The sequence below is a fragment of the Cynoglossus semilaevis genome, chromosome 7 (genome assembly GCF_000523025.1).
Source record: "Cynoglossus semilaevis isolate Cse_v1.0 chromosome 7, Cse_v1.0, whole genome shotgun sequence".
Classification (NCBI taxonomy): Eukaryota; Metazoa; Chordata; class Actinopteri; order Pleuronectiformes; family Cynoglossidae; genus Cynoglossus; species Cynoglossus semilaevis.
In genome coordinates this window covers 24,620-41,633 of record NC_024313.1, presented here as the reverse complement: position 1 = coordinate 41,633, position 17,014 = coordinate 24,620, and the positions used below count along the sequence as shown (strand labels likewise).

At 37.1% G+C, this 17,014-nt stretch overlaps 1 protein-coding gene across 1 annotated transcript; it reads left to right on the top strand.

Moving 5' to 3' along the window:
• Nucleotides 1-6,643: 6,643 nt before the first annotated feature.
• psmc6 (proteasome 26S subunit, ATPase 6) lies at nucleotides 6,644-17,014 on the top strand. Its single transcript, XM_008312608.3, is given in 15 exon segments — nucleotides 6,644-6,798; nucleotides 7,179-7,258; nucleotides 9,062-9,101; nucleotides 9,273-9,325; nucleotides 9,458-9,525; nucleotides 10,426-10,540; nucleotides 12,435-12,522; nucleotides 14,609-14,670; nucleotides 14,757-14,880; nucleotides 14,956-14,970; nucleotides 14,973-15,016; nucleotides 16,229-16,349; nucleotides 16,450-16,530; nucleotides 16,611-16,682; nucleotides 16,775-17,014. Coding segments are annotated over 15 exon segments (1,167 nt in total). The 5' UTR covers nucleotides 6,644-6,713; the 3' UTR covers nucleotides 16,894-17,014.

The following is a 17,014-nucleotide window of genomic DNA, read 5'->3' as shown; positions in this document are numbered from 1 at the left end:
TGAAGATTTTGTAATACACTTGTACTAACTTGCATAGGAAACAAAGTAGAAAAACATGAACTTGAGGTTATTTATAGGAACCGTATTTTCCGGACTATAAGTCACACTTTTTTTCAACCTTTGGATTAGTTTTGCGACTTATACTCAGGTGCGACTATATATTAAAATATATAATTTTACACAGTTGTTATATATTAAAATATATAATTTTACACCGTTGATTTTTTCACACTGACAGCCGCTAGAGGACACTCTAGGATTGTGTACCGTTATACTTCTGTACCACTCAAAATTTAAATGTTTGTTATTTTCACACTTACACCCACTAGAGGGCACTCTAGGCTTGTGTACTGGTATCTGCTACTTCTGTACCACTCAAAATTTAAACGTTTGTTATTTTCACACTAACTTTTCACTGCGACTTATACTCCGGAGCGACTCGTAGTCCAGAAAATATGGTGACTATGTTATGATTGTACTGACATCTAATTAGGCTGTATGTGGTTCCTGAACCAAAATGAGTTTGACACCCCTGGTTAAGAGTGTCTAATTAACCATATCCTCAAAACGCATGTTGTTGGACTGTGGGGGGAAAAACTGCAGTTGACTACACATACTGTGTACCAAAAGAGCAGTATTTAACAGCAGAGCTCAAACTGGTCAGGGCACTAAACACTCGCTGCATTAATGCAAGGTTCTGTTCCACATTTTAGGCTATGTCTATAAAGAAAAGGCAGGACAAGCCTTAGCTAGTATTGTTGTTCAGATGTCAGCTAAGTCATGTATCTACAAATGTTTGCCTAGAGCCTCCGATAATGACGTTTGCTGTCGTTAAATACAGGTAACAAAATGACCAAAGAGACCAAATTGACTGAGAGTGAGTTGATTTGCTACTGTGAATCTTTCAATCATGTCTTATAATGCCTGTGAAAACTATCATAAACCTTGCGGGCAGAGGTCCTCAACCACTATTTCCTTGACCAGTACGACAAACAAAAAAAGGACTGATTTTGCTACATGACTGACAAGGTTCCATATTGCTAGGTATTACAGGCTTTTATGAGCTTATGTCTGGTAGATATATATCCTCGTCTAAAAATGACAAACAAGAAATTCAACATTATTTCCTTAAAAAAAAAAAGAGGAGACAAAGAAGGACAAGGCTGTATTTACACTTTTCAGAATAGCAAGGGGAGTTTTGCACAAGCAAGTTTAAATTGGTGTAAGGTTAAACTGTTGTACTACATAGCCCTACTGCAGAGACAGGCCTACTTAAAAGTGAAGTATTCTGTTTTGTTTTGCTATTGTGATCAGTATTTTTTTTTTCAGCATTTAGCCTGGTCTGTAGCGCTAGTTATGTATATATATTCCTATGATTCATACTGGTGTTTTGTTTTTTTTTGTAAATGTAATACAGTGGTCCCTCTCCTGTGTCCAATTTAGGTCATTACCTTACATTAATTAAATGCTTACATTAATTAAATGCTTCACATATATATATATATATATATATATATAAATATATATATATATATATATGTAGTATGTCACAGATGACATGCGGTATCTTAGATTTCCCAACCCAAATCTCATTTACCCTTACATACTGTTGCCTACATGATTTGTTTTGAACTAGATAATTATTATTTTTCAAGAAAAGAAAAATTTTACTGTCGCGAGATCAGATTAAAAAAAAATCTCCGATGTACTGAGGGAGCAAAAGGATAACCGCCATATACAGAGGGAACACGGTGGAGTAAAAAATATCAAAATTTAGGGTTGATTATTATTAATCCTTTTGAGTTAAGAAATACACAAAAATTAAAGACATAATGTAAAAGTATTTGTGGGCTAGCATTTAGCATTAGCAACGTACTAGCGTGTGCTCTATTACTTCATCAGTCTTAATCGTGGCTAAACCAACTTAACCCCATTTCATCCTCTGGCAAATCTGAATCTTGGGTTTACTGCCACCTACTTCTTGAATTATAAACTGGTAAATATTTTATAAATTTGCTTAAATTAATACATTTTATGTAGTTATTTATTTCAATATCAGTCAATTGGAGGTGGTACAGTTAAAAGGTTGGGGACCTCTGGTTTAGGGTGAAAGTTAGTGAATGCTCTTTTGCGGCACTGTGACACTCTACCTCAGATCTGATGAACAAGTCAGACCATTGCTTACCTGGAACTGCGTATCCTTTATAAACAAAGCAACAGTGTTTGCCTTAGTTTGATAAATTTACCTAAATTTTATATTATATTCTGTATATAACCTAAATGTTTTTGATGCCTTAAATTTTGGTTTCGAATAAAATGTCTTCTGTGAATAGAAGACTCTGTGGTAATATCCTATACCTTGTTATTTTTTTGGTGCCTATTCACTTCAATTGCCTTTGAGTGCAACTGCGTTGTAACTTGTAGTACTTACTTATGTGAGTAATTTATTTTCAGACATACAGTTCACATTACGTAATTCGTGCCTCTTTCAATGTTGTATTTTTTGCCTAATGTTTTCATCTTTGGATATAGGATCAGCCGCGTCGGAGCGCTTTTTGAGCCACTGACACAATGTAATTCGCAATGTGATGTACCTAATGTTTACAGCATTGACAGAAATCGCTTAAAAACATCCTACTGAAAAAGAAAAAAACAGTTTGTCTGACTGGGTTTGTGGCCAAAGATACTCCTGTATAAATACGTTAGCTTAGGTTGCACCACTATTTATAGCATTTGTTTTGTTGCTATTGATCTTTGACATCCAATCCAACCCCTGAGATTCATTTATATGCATGTATACATTTTATGTTCTATGATATCATTAAAGGTGAAGTATGCATTTTTGTTGAAATTATGGCATTTTTATTTTTCAACCATTTCCCCTTTTAATGATACGTGAAATTATGGCATTTTTATTTTTCAACATTCAACCACTTCCCTACAGGCCTCGTTTAATGATACCCTTCTGCAATAGATTCTGAAACCCTGTCAAATTATAGAACAATCAAAAATGTTCTATCAAAAAAAGCTGTCTCAAATAAATAAAATTGTTATTTGCCCAAAAACTGTTCGAAGCCCTCCAACTAGGATTCAGTTCACACCATAGTACAGAATCAGCAGTAGCTAAAGTTTCTAGTGACCTACTCATAGCCCCAGACAACGGACCAGTATGTATACTAGTCGTATTAGACCTTAATGCTGCTTTTGACACAATTGATCACAACATACTGAAAGTGAAAGTGAATCATTTGTTATTGTGACACAACGAAATGTGAGGGGGAATCTTAAGGACCTGGGGAGCAGTGTGAGGGGATGGTGCCACTCGAACCTGAAGCCTTCCGGACCTAAGTCAGTTTCCTTAACCACTAAACCACTACTGCCCCATTCCAGAGATTAGCGCAGGCATTTGCTGTTAAAGGTAGCTGCACTTTAATGGTTTCATTTTATATTTATCTGAAAGACTGCAGACTGTTCACGTCAATAACCATCCTTTCTCTGGATGCACATTGCGAAATTCCCCAAGGTTCAATACTTGGTCCGATTTTCTGCAGACTGTTCACGTCAATAACCATCCTTTCTCTGGATGCACATTGCGGAGTTCCCCAAGGTTCAATACTTGGTCCGATTTTATTTATTCTACACATGCTCCCATTAGGAAACAGTATTGGAAAGCATAATATCAACTTCCATTGCTGTGCAGACAACACACAACTATATTTGTCCATACATCCGGAAGACACACAACAGATGCTGACACTGCAGGAATGCCTTAAAGAAGTTGGATGAAGGCAACTTTCTACTTCTAAACTTAAATAAAACAGAAGTAACTATGCTCTGCTCCAGAAACCCAAGAGAGGCTTTATCCGAAACTGTTGCATCAGATGACATCAGCATAGCCACCAGTGCCGCAGTTAAGAACCTGGGTGTCATTTTTTACCAGGATTTGCCCTTTGAGCCCCATATTAGACAAATCTCAAGCTTAGCCTTTCATCACCTGCATAATATTAACAAAATAGGTAATATCGGTAAAGTAAAAGAAAGCGAAAAATAAGCTTGTGTGTTTGTTACATCTAGATTAGGCTACTATCAATTTTCTATTAGTCTCAATAGGTCTGTTAAAATACTTTAGACTTTAGACTAGTTTATCCAAAATACGGCTGCAAGAGTATTAACAAGAACTAGATAGAGAACTCTAGTTCTGGTCTTGCTACACTGGATCTCAGTAAAATCTTGGATACACAAATCTTGGAAAAATCTCCTCCTTATATATAAAGCACTTCATGACCAGACAGCATCATACTAATATTATAGATCTAATAAGACCCTAGCAACCTTAAAGATCACTACATGACAAAATGCAGGCCTACCTACAGTTCCCAAAATGTATTGTATGAGTACAATGGGAGGCAGAGCTTTCAGCTACCAGGCTCCCAACCTTTTGAACCAGCTGTCAGTGTGGGTTTGGGAGGCGGACAACGTCTGCACATTTAAAATTAGGCTTAAAACCTTCCTTTTTGATGCACCATATTTATAGGGCTTGCTCGGGTAAAACTGTGCTACTGCTGGGCGAACTTCTACGATGCCCAGAACATTATCTCTCCTCCATTCTTCTACATATACAATTCATATATAATGTTACAACAATGACCTGGTCTCCTCTTTCTCCACTAGTCTGTCTCCCGTTTCTCTCCCTCTGTCACTGTCTTTATCTCACATGTTCCCGTGCCCTCAGAACTACAGAACCTGATCCAGACTTGATACTCATCATTATCAAGTATTATACCTACTCCTACTGCTTTTGTTTTTTCTTCACCTCTTTTCTTCCCCCTGTGTATCTCCCCAACATTTTGCTTTTTCTCTTTGCCGAGGCAGATAGCAACACCGAGTCCTGATCTGCTGGGGATTTTTTCCTGTTGCTAAAAGGCCTGCTCAGTGTGTAACTTTATCCTGCTTTAATGTGTATTGTTAGTCATTTAAACGTTGACTGCATACACCTCAATTTCCCCCCCTGTTGAAATGTTTTAATTTCAATTCTTATTTAAAACTGTGTCCAATGAGGCAAATGTGTTTTGTGAATTTTTTCGCTCTTCAAATAAACTTGACTTGACTTGGCCCTATTGATGCATTGTTTAATTTTAACCCTATAACGTCAAACGTATCACATTTGATACATGAGATTTTTTTGTATACAACCAGATACATGCAATGCACAGATAATTCGACAGGGGACAGTAACTCACTCATTCAATAGAAATAGTTACTGGGTTGATGCAATGTGAAAATACGTAAAATTTCATAATCTATGTTTTAGTAAAAGCGTGTTGAAAATGACGTATCAAATTTGATAAAGCAGTTATATAAAGTCATGTAACTCTAAATCAGTCAACTGTCATTTTGTTGTATTTCATGGATTATATATAACATTTTCTATTTTTAAATTACATAATTTGGGAATTTTACATATATAGTATATATATATGTATGGCAACCCCTGAAAAAAAGGGACAAAGCTGAAAGAAAAAGAAGATATAATATATATATATATGTAAATACTGTATATATATATATATATATATATATTATATATATATAATGTATTAATATATAATATGATACAGCAAGTACATATCTAGTTTTCTACTCTAAATGTAACAAATTATGTAATTTAAAAATGAAATATATAGTTATATATGCTTGATGTTATATATAATGCATGAAATACAATAAAATGACAATTGACTGATTTAGAATTACATGTATATATTATATATATTTATATTTGTAATACATATATATTTATATTATATATATATATTTATATACGTATATATATATAATATCTTCTTTTTCTTTCAGCTTTGTCCCTTATATATGGCCACACATATATATAGACTATATATGTAAATATGAAATATATAATATAAATATATATATATTGTTTTCCAGAGTTCCACCCAGCCAGTTCCATTAGTGGATTTCTCATTACTGCACTGTGGTAGCACTTTTTATATTTGAAATTACAAATACTTTGTTAGATTGGTTTGTGTTTTATTGTGTTTTCGTTTGTTCAGGAAAAAATCATCTTTGAGCAGTGTGAGACCCGATGTATCAAATAGGATACAAATTGAAACTCATGTATGGAAAATAATGTTTGAATTTTGAAACTGTCCCAAAAAAATCAAATAACCATGTGTTAAATTTAAAAATTAAATACGCCATTTTAAATAATGTAGGCTGTTATAAAACATATGAAGATACAGTCGAAAAACTATATCTCAATAGTCTTTTAACTCTCGACAAATATCAAGGCATTATCTCAATGTTCCCCCTAAAGAAATAGTAACAAAAGACAGCAAAACCGCATATTCCAAATCACAGAGGATTAATTTGAAAGAATTCACACGTAAATGAAAAACGTAATTTTTCTAATTACGTTCAAATTGCTTCCGACCGTTTTGTTTTACAACAGCGAACGAAAGTGTTACGTAACGTTACAACTACATAAGTCATATTATAATGTCACCTGCATTAAGGACAGCCATGACCGTATGTGAACATTAAGTGGTTTTATTTTAAATTAATAGAAATTATAAATACCTGGACCGCAGACTCGCTGGAAGTGACGACTAGCCTAAGCGTGACTGAGCCAAACACCGGAAATTCAGAATAACAAGCACGGGAAAAAAAAAACTCCCATAAGTCAGTGAGGCATCATGGCGGACGGTAGAGAGAAAGCGTTGCAGGACTACAGGAAAAAATTACTCGAACACAAAGAAGTTGATGGGCGGTTAAAAGAACGTAAGTACCATGTTAACTGCTACGTTTGTTCGTTTTATAGTAGAGGTAAATGAATGTTTTGGTTTTGGTAATTGTATAATTGTTAGCGGCATAGCGGCGCTAGCTGACAGGTACTGCTTTGTCATGCAGTTAGCCTTATTCATTTCCACAAAGAAGCTAACTGTAGAAATAACTACTGTCGCTGACGACTTCACTAGCGAACATTAATTTGCTTAATCTTTCCGTTGTCAAAACATGGCTATTTGCTTATCTTAGGCAACTTATCACCAGTTATAGGTTACATTTCTTTTGGTAATCATGGCGTTTCTCTGTTTAGCTTTCGGCTATGCTAACTACGTACCGCTAATGTGTACCGTACTGTTTGTGGTTTTGTATTACAGTAAGAGAGCAACTGAGAGAACAAACTAAACAGTATGAGAAGTCAGAGAACGACTTGAAGGCTCTTCAAAGTGTCGGACAGGTAAAAAAATCTGTTTCATCAATACTTGCAAACTGAACCCGAATGTTTCCATAAGTGTATGGGGGGAAACTATAGCAACGCAAGCTATCCCTGTGTAGATGCTCAAGCGTTCAAAACCCAAGAAGCTAGCTTTTCAGGTATAGGTAGCTGCAGTAATCGTTGATGGGAATTTGTCATTGAGCGGCAAAATTGGTGAACAGTCGAATAGTTCGCAAAGTACTTTTGTTTAATGTTAATACTACAGTTGTCATGTTCATGTGTTGCTCATTTCTTCAACTGCCATGGTAAATTGCGCAAAAGCACGTTAACATTGGTAAAGCATAATATATTGACAGTATATATAATCATGCATAAAAATGAATTCATTACGCTTTAAAGTAGGGATGTCCAATATTGACATTTTGTCGATATTGTCCTAACACTTAATTTCCAATTCCGATATCAACCGATACCGATAAAGCGGTGTTTCTCTTTTTTTTTTTTTCCTGCCATGCCCCCCTTAGGGAAAAGTTGAAATATTGAGTGCCTAGTAATATTTATCTCTTTATATGAACAAACCACTTTATAATTCACTGGGACTAGCATTCTGCATACAATCCTCTAATTATTATAATAGATTAATTAAATGAGCTGCAATGCTGTCATCTCGTGGCTTTCGCTTTCACATACAGCCATTTTTCCCCCAAAACTATTTTCAGGGCACATAATTTGGCGTTACCTAGGCATTGTGTCATCTGGTTTTTATTATCAGAGGAAAACCGATTCTTACAGATGTTACGTAATTATGCTAATATCGGGCCGGTAATATCGATCGGCTGACATTATGGGACATCCCTACTTTTAAATTTGTCTGCGTGAACGATTCAGTCAGTCCATACGTTTTGTTTTTCTTTCTTGGGTTAGAGACAAGATTAACAGTCGTAATGTCTTTCTCCTTTTCCTGTTCTAATCTTTAATCAAGTGTTAACTGTAAATAAATGCTTTTAGTCTCACTTAATTCCAACACATTACCACAAAATGTTGCTCTCTTTCTGGATTATAGGGTCAAACAATCTATTGGGTCAGAAATGACCGTTTGGCTTTTTGTAAAGCATAATTAATCTATGATCACCTGTCTCTGTGTTTTTATTATTATTTATTAAAAAAACAACTTTTTTTGAATAAATATCGCTATAATATAAATTCGCTACAACTGCAAATATTAATAATACTAATTTACTACTACTAACCTACGAATCTAGTAAAATACATTTACGTACTAATGCTATTTACTAACATCCACTAATAACCTTTGAGGTTTTCCCTAATTGTATCTATCTTATGGTATTTTGCATTTTTCTTACTAAAAGGGATTATTGTATTTTTGTTGTTTAAAAAAAAAACCATAATATATTGTGAACAAGAAAACATGATTTGTATCATAAGTTGAGTGTATCAAAACGTTTGTGCAATATTACGCTTTGGAAAATACAAGTGGCAGCAGAATATTAATACCTCTATTATTAAGGTAAAGCTTTGATTTGAGTACACGGACAAAGTAGCCAACATGCAAATACATGAGGTCAAAGGGCGTGGGGAGAATAGGTGCGAACTTGCGGCTCATAGTGATATTGTGCCATGTAATATCTCTTCTAAGACTATATTGATACATTTTAAAATATCCAGATATTTCCCAGGCCTAATACCGAGGTACATAATGAACCGTAGCTTTTCTGTACCATTTATTTATTTATTCTTTATAACATTTATTCTTCGAAATTGTAAACCTGAGGGCCTTGTTGTTGTTTTTTTTTTTTTTTTCAGATTGTTGGTGAAGTGCTCAAACAGCTGACAGAAGAAAAGTGTAAGTTCTGTGTCTAAACATGTGTGTTATAGAACCCCAACAAGGTCCTCCATGTTGTCGAATATCTTCCCTCTGCCTCTCCTTCTTTAGTGATACATCGATTAGAGTATTGCTATATGATTGTAATGAAAAAACGAAAATGTTTTATTTTTATTTAATTTTTTTTTTTAGTCATTGTCAAGGCCACCAATGGACCACGATATGTTGTTGGATGCCGTAGACAAGTAAGTGCTGAATCAGTCATTTTTAAAATAGGTCTTTCTGACACAGAAGACCAACCGTAAAAAAAATTTTGGTCAGACATCCAATCTCTCCATGTTTTGCACAGTTAATTCTAATTGCTAAAACCTTTACAGTTGGACAAGTCACAACTGAAGCCCGGCACCAGAGTTGCCCTAGATATGACCACGCTCACTATAATGAGGTATGAACCGTTCCTGTGGAAATGTATATAAAACCTTTTTTTTTTTTTTTTTGTGAAAGTGTCTTAAGTATCGTAATTTCCAGACTATAAGCCGCAAATGTTTTCACACGCTTTGAACCCTGCGGCTTAAACAATGATGCGGCTAATTTAGGCTAGCTAACCACTAGCTATCAGTGACTTTTCTGGAAGGCTACTGTGTGTTATACCAGTAGCGTATGTCTGTCTGTGAATGGCTATGTGCATATATGTGCGTGGGGCGTCCGAGAGAGAGAGAGAACGGTAGCAAAGGTTGGGAGCAGTTTGAGCCCTGTTATGTTGTAGTGTGTGTTGGTTATACAGGAGCTGTTAAAACTCTGTTTATGTTCGGTTGTACTCGGTGTAGCTGATATCCCATGTTACAACGTCGACACTTGCGGCTTATAGAGAAGTGCAGCCTATGTACAATTATTTATTTATTTTTAAATGTAGTGTGCCGCTTATATTCAGGTGTGCTCAATTGTCCGGAAATTACGATGCAGTACTTCTCCAGATTCTCGATGTTATCTTGAAAGAAAACGCCACTTCCAGGTTGCCAGAGTCCTATATCCAGATTCTGTGCTGTGCTCTCCTCAGTTTTGACACAAATATTAAAACTAGTTGATGTTGTGGGGCAGAGATAAAATACAGGTTGTTCCTCATTTTTCTCTGTTTTTTTTTTCTGATTTTCCCTGATCTCATGGGTCATGTTCTTTTCTGAATGATGTTTTTTTTTTTTCCCTCTGATTTTCCCTGATCTCATGGGTCGTGTTCTTTTCTGAATGATCTCATGGATCTGACATGAATCTTTAACTGTAGGCCTGAAGGAAATATTTTGACATTAATGTATATATACTGTTTTCTTTTCTTTTTTTAAAAAAAAAGATACCTGCCGCGAGAAGTGGACCCTCTTGTGTACAATATGTCCCACGAGGATCCTGGAAGTGTCTCCTACTCAGAGATCGGAGGTCTTTCTGAGCAGATTCGTGAGCTAAGAGAGGTATTGTTTACTTGATGCACACTAAAACAAGCCTTACTATGGTTCCTCCAACCGTTTCAGTTCACTCGAATGTATAAAAAAAACTACCATTACTCCTTAAAAATCATTGGTCGGGAACCTATGGCTCGTGAGCCCGATGTGGCTCTTCTGATAACTGTATCTGGCTATATGATAAATCTTAGCTGGTACTTCTTAACACAATAAGTAATGAATAATTTTGATTTGAGTTTAATATTCAAGGAAAACATTACAGAAATCAAAGTGTTAAAATAATCTTTAAAAAAAAAACAACTTGTGTATTTGCTGCGGCAGCGTACTTTCTTTGCGTTGTGTTAAATAATTGCGGTAAAATCATCAGCTTGGTACGTCATCTTTTATTTCTGGCATAAACTGAAAACAATCGCATCAAAACCATGCAGCGCCAGAAGTCGCATTAATGGTAAAAAGTATTTTATGTATGGATAGTATAACAATGTTAATACTTAAAAACAACTTTAATACCTTTTTTAATACTTGAGAAACGTATTCTACTCTGGTCTGGTTTAAAAATTCACACATTTATGTCATAAAATGTCAGATAGTTAGATCGAGTTTGAGTATGTAATATATATATATATATACATATATAGTATGTATATGTATGTACGTATATATGTATGTATATGTATGTGTATATATATATATATATATATATATGTATGTATATGTGTATATATGTATGTGTATATATATATATATATATATACAGTATATATGTATATATATACTGTATATGTATAGACACATACATACATATGTGTGTATGTAGAGATGCTGATTTAAGCATCTTCGCATCTTTAAGCTGTTTTATGCATATCCATACCATACCAATACCACATAAATAATTTCTCATTTTAAGGGTCGCAGTACCTATTTGATCCTGTGAAGGGCATCAGGGTTCCTATCGTCTCTGTATTTTCTTGCTTTTCCTTTCTGTTATGACCAGGAATTCTTTCTGATGAATTATTAACCCTTATGAAAATGCTGAGGGATGTTTCCATTGTTGCGGTACGGTGCACCTGCTGAGCACTGTAAATGGAACGCTCGAAAATAAATCATTACTCAGCAAATCACTGGACCCAGACCTTCTAGCGCAGGCATGGGCAAACTAAGACCCAGGAGCCGGATGTGGCCTGTTCAGTTTTTAATCCAGCCTGCCAAACTAATCCAAATGTTTTATTTATATTATCATTATACCTCTGCTGTTTACCTGCAATACCCATGTTTCCCCAATAGATGGCGTAGAAAATGATAAAAGCATTTTAGCCTTTTACATGTCATTTATCTTAGTTCACACGAACGCTCCATCTATCTGCTCCTGACCTGCTCCCCCCCCCACCCTGTTCAATTTTAGGACAATCGTGGCCCGCAAGTCAAAAAGTTTGCCCACGCCTGTTCTCATGCATTCTTCAATCTGTCTGTCTGTGGATTGGGCTAATCCCAAAATAGTGAAAACAAGAAAGAAGACGAGACTGTTATCTGTGAAACAGAGGTGCTCTGAAAACACGCTGATTAGGACCTGGTACTTTACTTCTGATGAAATTAACCCATAAAAAAAAAAGGACCAATCAGAATTTTGGTGGAGTCACCTGTCGACCAATATAATTGACCAGTCCGCTGAGAGATCACAGCCATAGTGACTTGCAAGCAATGTAGGTTAATACAAGCATACAGCAGGATACTAGCCGTGTTAGCTAAACCTAACCTGACCTTCTGATGTTATTGTTACACTTTATGAATTGGGTTATTAGCGTTGTTATTAAAGTAATGCCAAAATTAATTTAGTCTGAAACGGAACAAAATTGAGAGGTACTAAGCTAACAATATTCAAGAGTGCAACTCATTTCTGTTACAGGTGATAGAGCTTCCTTTGACCAACCCTGAGCTGTTCCAGAGAGTTGGGATCATCCCTCCAAAAGGCTGTCTACTCTACGGACCACCAGGTCAGTGGTTCTCACTGTACATATACGTATCAGACCAGGTCCATATGTATACCTTAGCTTTTTACATATATTTGGGCTCCAAAGTTCCACTACTAATTCATCTGGGTCACACTGGTACACCTGACTCTGCGCGGGTGAAAACATACATTTATTTTGCTAGCGCATCAACTCTCTATTCCAAAAATAGTTACATCTATGGCAACTCGACAGAGTAGGTTTTTTTTTTTTTAAATACGTTTCGCCTCTCATCCAAGAGGCTTCTTCAGTTCTGCCTGGGACTACTGGGAAATTTGGGTATTTAGCCTCAAAGGGGCTGCATACCCATAACGAGGGTCGTTGCAGAAAGGGGGGAGTACTGTAAAGTAATTCACAAAGGTTAGAGGTAGTTTCACCTGAGCGACACTTTTGACACTGGTCTTGTTGTCAGGGAGGGGGTTGAATTTTTGGGGGGAGAGAACTCAGGACAACATTATAGGTATATGAAAGATTGTGTCTCAAACCACCTCCTCTAGAGAGATGGTTTCTCCAGATTAACGTAGGTGGCTTCCTTCACCCCTCTCTCAAACCATCCGTCTTCTCTCTTAGGATTCGTCACTATTATGAAGAATAATGCACAAAATAGAGAGAAAATCAGAGATAACACAATACGGAAGACTTGCGGGAGATGCGTATGGATGTTGACGGACACGTTAAGTGAACGAGTGGCTGTGGCTGTGCTCGGCCACCTAGCATCGTCGTCTGTAAGCGTGCTCGTATCTCAAATCAAAAATTTGTTCGAAGGCTTGCTCGTATCTCGGAATACTCGTATGTCCGGATGCTCGTATTTCGAGGTCCCGCTGTAGTTGTTTGTTTGATCCTGACTTTTTGACCCATATAAAACCAATATTGATCCTGAGCAGTGTTGATCAAGTTACTTGGAAATAGTAATTAGTTATTGATTACTTCTCTGAGAAAGTAATGCACTTACTTTACTGATGACTTATTTCCAAAAGTAATTAGTTACTAGTTACTTTGATAATTACTTTACTTAGTTACATTTCAAAAATATTCACAACTTAAGTACTCTGTAAAGCAATTGACCTTTCAGCCTAATTGTAGTATTTATTTACAGAAGTAAAGGGGTAACCGTGGGTGTTTTTTTAACAAATGTTCCTCGGCGTGTCCTCACAATTACGTCGCCGACATTAGCATTAAATGTGCTGCAGTACAAAATAAAAACCGCAAATGAAGAAATATAAATTGTATTATTTCTGCATATTCCATTATATAAAATTTAAATATCGTTGCAGAAAGGGGGAGTACTGTAAAGTAATTCACAAAGGTTAGAGGTAGTTTCACCTGAGCGACACTTTTGACACTGGTCTTGTTGTCAGGGAGGGGGTTGAATATTTGGGGGGAGAGAACTCAGGACAACATTATAGGTATATGAAAGATTGTGTCTCAAACCACCTCCTCTAGAGAGATGGTTTCTCCAGATTAACGTAGATGGCTTCTTTCACCCCTCTCTCAAACCATCTGTCTTCTCTGGCGAGGATATGTACATCATCCTTAGAATAGGGTGTGGATCACCTCCAGTTGGTACCAAGCAAAATGTTAGTCTGGTGCTCTGTATACCAGTGATTCCCAACCACTGTGCCGTGAGATATCATTAGGTGTGCCGCGGAAAAATTACCCAAATTCACTTAATTGGCCTGAAAAAAAAATTATATTTATACCTTGCGAAAAAATTGTTCTTTGTCTGTCAATGCGTGACATGCAGAATAATTAAAATCCCCTTTCACTAGGTGGCAGCAAATGGCCATGAAAAGTAAATAAAAACCCAATCAGAACTGTTGAAGATCTTTGTGAGTATCTTTCTTTAATTCCTGCGAGTGTATCAGCGTTGTCTTCAACTTAATAGGCTGAGATTTTAGTGAATTGTGAGTATGTTTAAAATAGAAGGTTATTATATTTCATTACATATACAAATATGCGGCACAAAAACAGTTGGGAAACACTGCTGTATACTAATGTACCTCCACAGTAAGAGCTGGTCCTGGTTCCATTAAAGCAGCACTGTGTCCGTTTTGCTCAATGTCATTGATAGGAACTGGGAAGACCCTTCTTGCCAGAGCAGTGGCCAGTCAGCTGGACTGCAACTTTCTCAAGGTGGGTTCCCGCACCTCGGTCAACCATTGATCTCCGCAGCTCCTCGGAGCGCTCACTCGACCGTTTGCGATTGTGTTGCACTGCAGGTGGTGTCCAGTTCCATTGTGGACAAGTATATCGGCGAAAGCGCAAGACTGATCAGAGAAATGTTCAACTACGCACGTGACCACCAGCCGTGCATCATCTTCATGGATGAAATAGATGCAATTGGTACGTGATCCTCAATTTTCCTTTTTTTTTCTTATCTTCCCCGAAGTTGTTTCGTCATTTTCCCGTCATTTTTAGGTGGTCGTCGTTTCTCCAGGGAACATCAGCAGACAGAGAGATCCAAAGGACTCTGATGGAGGTAAGACGATTTGTCTTCTTTCTTTAGCGGGCACCGCGCTCATATTTATCGTCAATTTCATGCTTTATATCCATGGTCATTGTGCGTTTCTTCTTCTCACTACCATCCTTACCGCTCACTCTCTTAGGACTCGTCACTATTATGAAGACTAATGCACAAAATTGAAAAGAAAATCTCGTAAGTAACGCAAACGCAATACGGAAGACCCGCGGGAGATGCGTACGGATGTCGACGAACATGTGAAGTGAACGAGTGAGGTGGCGTGGGCTGCTACGAGTGCTCGGCCACCTAGCGTCATCGTCTGTAAGCGTGCTCGTATCTCAAATCAAAAATTTGCCCGAAGGCTTGCTCGCATCTCGGAATACTCGTATGTCTGGATGTTCGTATTTCAAGGTCCCGCTCTTGTTGTTTGTTTGATCCTGACTTTTTGACCCATATAAAACCAATATTGATCCTGAGCAGTGTTGATCAAGTTACTTGGAAATGGTAATTAGTTATTGATTACTTCTCTGAGAAAGTAATCCACTTACTTTACTGATGACTTATTTCCAAAAGTAATTAGTTACTAGTTACTTTGATAATTACTTTACTTAGTTACATTTCAAAAATATTCACAACTTAAGTACTCTATAAAGCAATTGACCTTTCAGCCTAATTGTATTATTTATTTACAGAAGTAAAGGAGTAACCGTGTTTTTTTTTTGTTTTTTTTAACAAATTTTCCTCGACGTTTCCTCACAATTACGTCGCCGATTAATATGGCCGCTACACATTAGCATTAAATGTGCTGCGGTACAAAATAAATAAATTATTGAACATATAACAAATCAACATCAATGCACGGGAGTCTCCGATGGAAAAAGACGACATGTCCACAACAATATAGCCAGCGACGACCTTCTTCAGTTCAGCTGCGCTGTCTTGTCATTGTTCGATAACATCAATATTTCCATGCGTTAAATGCTCCGTGGTATTGCCGTCACCCGACCTCCATGTTCTTCTCCCTTGTTAAGCTAAACCTGCGTCTGTTACCACTGACGTCGCATCGCAACGCCGTTGTCATTAAGCACTCCCGCAAATGCAGCCTATCTGAAGGAAAGTAACAGTAATTGCAATTGTAATCCCTTACTTTACTCAGAGTATCAGATCAAGCCATCCCTAATAACAAGTAATAATAACAATTAATCTACTGCTTTGTTTGACTCACACCAGCTCCTTAACCAGATGGACGGTTTCGACACACTGCACAGAGTGAAGATGATAATGGCCACCAACCGACCCGATACCTTGGATCCAGCGCTGCTGCGACCTGGCAGACTAGATCGTAAAATCCGTAAGACCTGGTTGCCAGTTGTTGCCATTTGACTATATGTCAGTCAGCGTTTACTTAGTGAAACAAACAAAAACAAACAAACGTTTTGTGTCTTTTCTAGACATTGAACTGCCCAACGAACAGGCACGTTTGGACATCCTAAAGATTCACTCCAGCCCCATCACCAAGCACGGGGAAATAGGTCAGGGGGACACGGACTTTTACGACAAATGACCGTATAACCGTAGTCGCATCCTTAACTTTGCGGTGCCTGTTTTGTAGATTTCGAAGCCCTCGTCAAACTGTCGGACGGATTCAATGGAGCCGATCTGCGGAACGTTTGCACAGAAGCAGGTGAGGCCGACGGTTTTTTCTCACTCTCTTTCTACTCAGTTTGAACTCCTCGCCAGCTGTCACGTGATCAACTCTCTGTTGTGGTCTTGCAGGGCTATTCGCTATCCGCGCTGACCGGGAGTACGTGACTCAGGAAGACTTTATGAAAGCTGTGAGGAAAGTGGCAGACTCGAAAAAGCTGGAGTCCAAGTTGGACTATAAGCCCGTGTAAAACCTTTGCATGTAAAAAAAAAAAAAGAAGGAAACCTTTTTGTCCACCTGATGTTATCCATTTTACTATCGTGGATTTTCTGTATTAAAAGCTACTGCGCCAGAGAAATTTTATGTCCAAA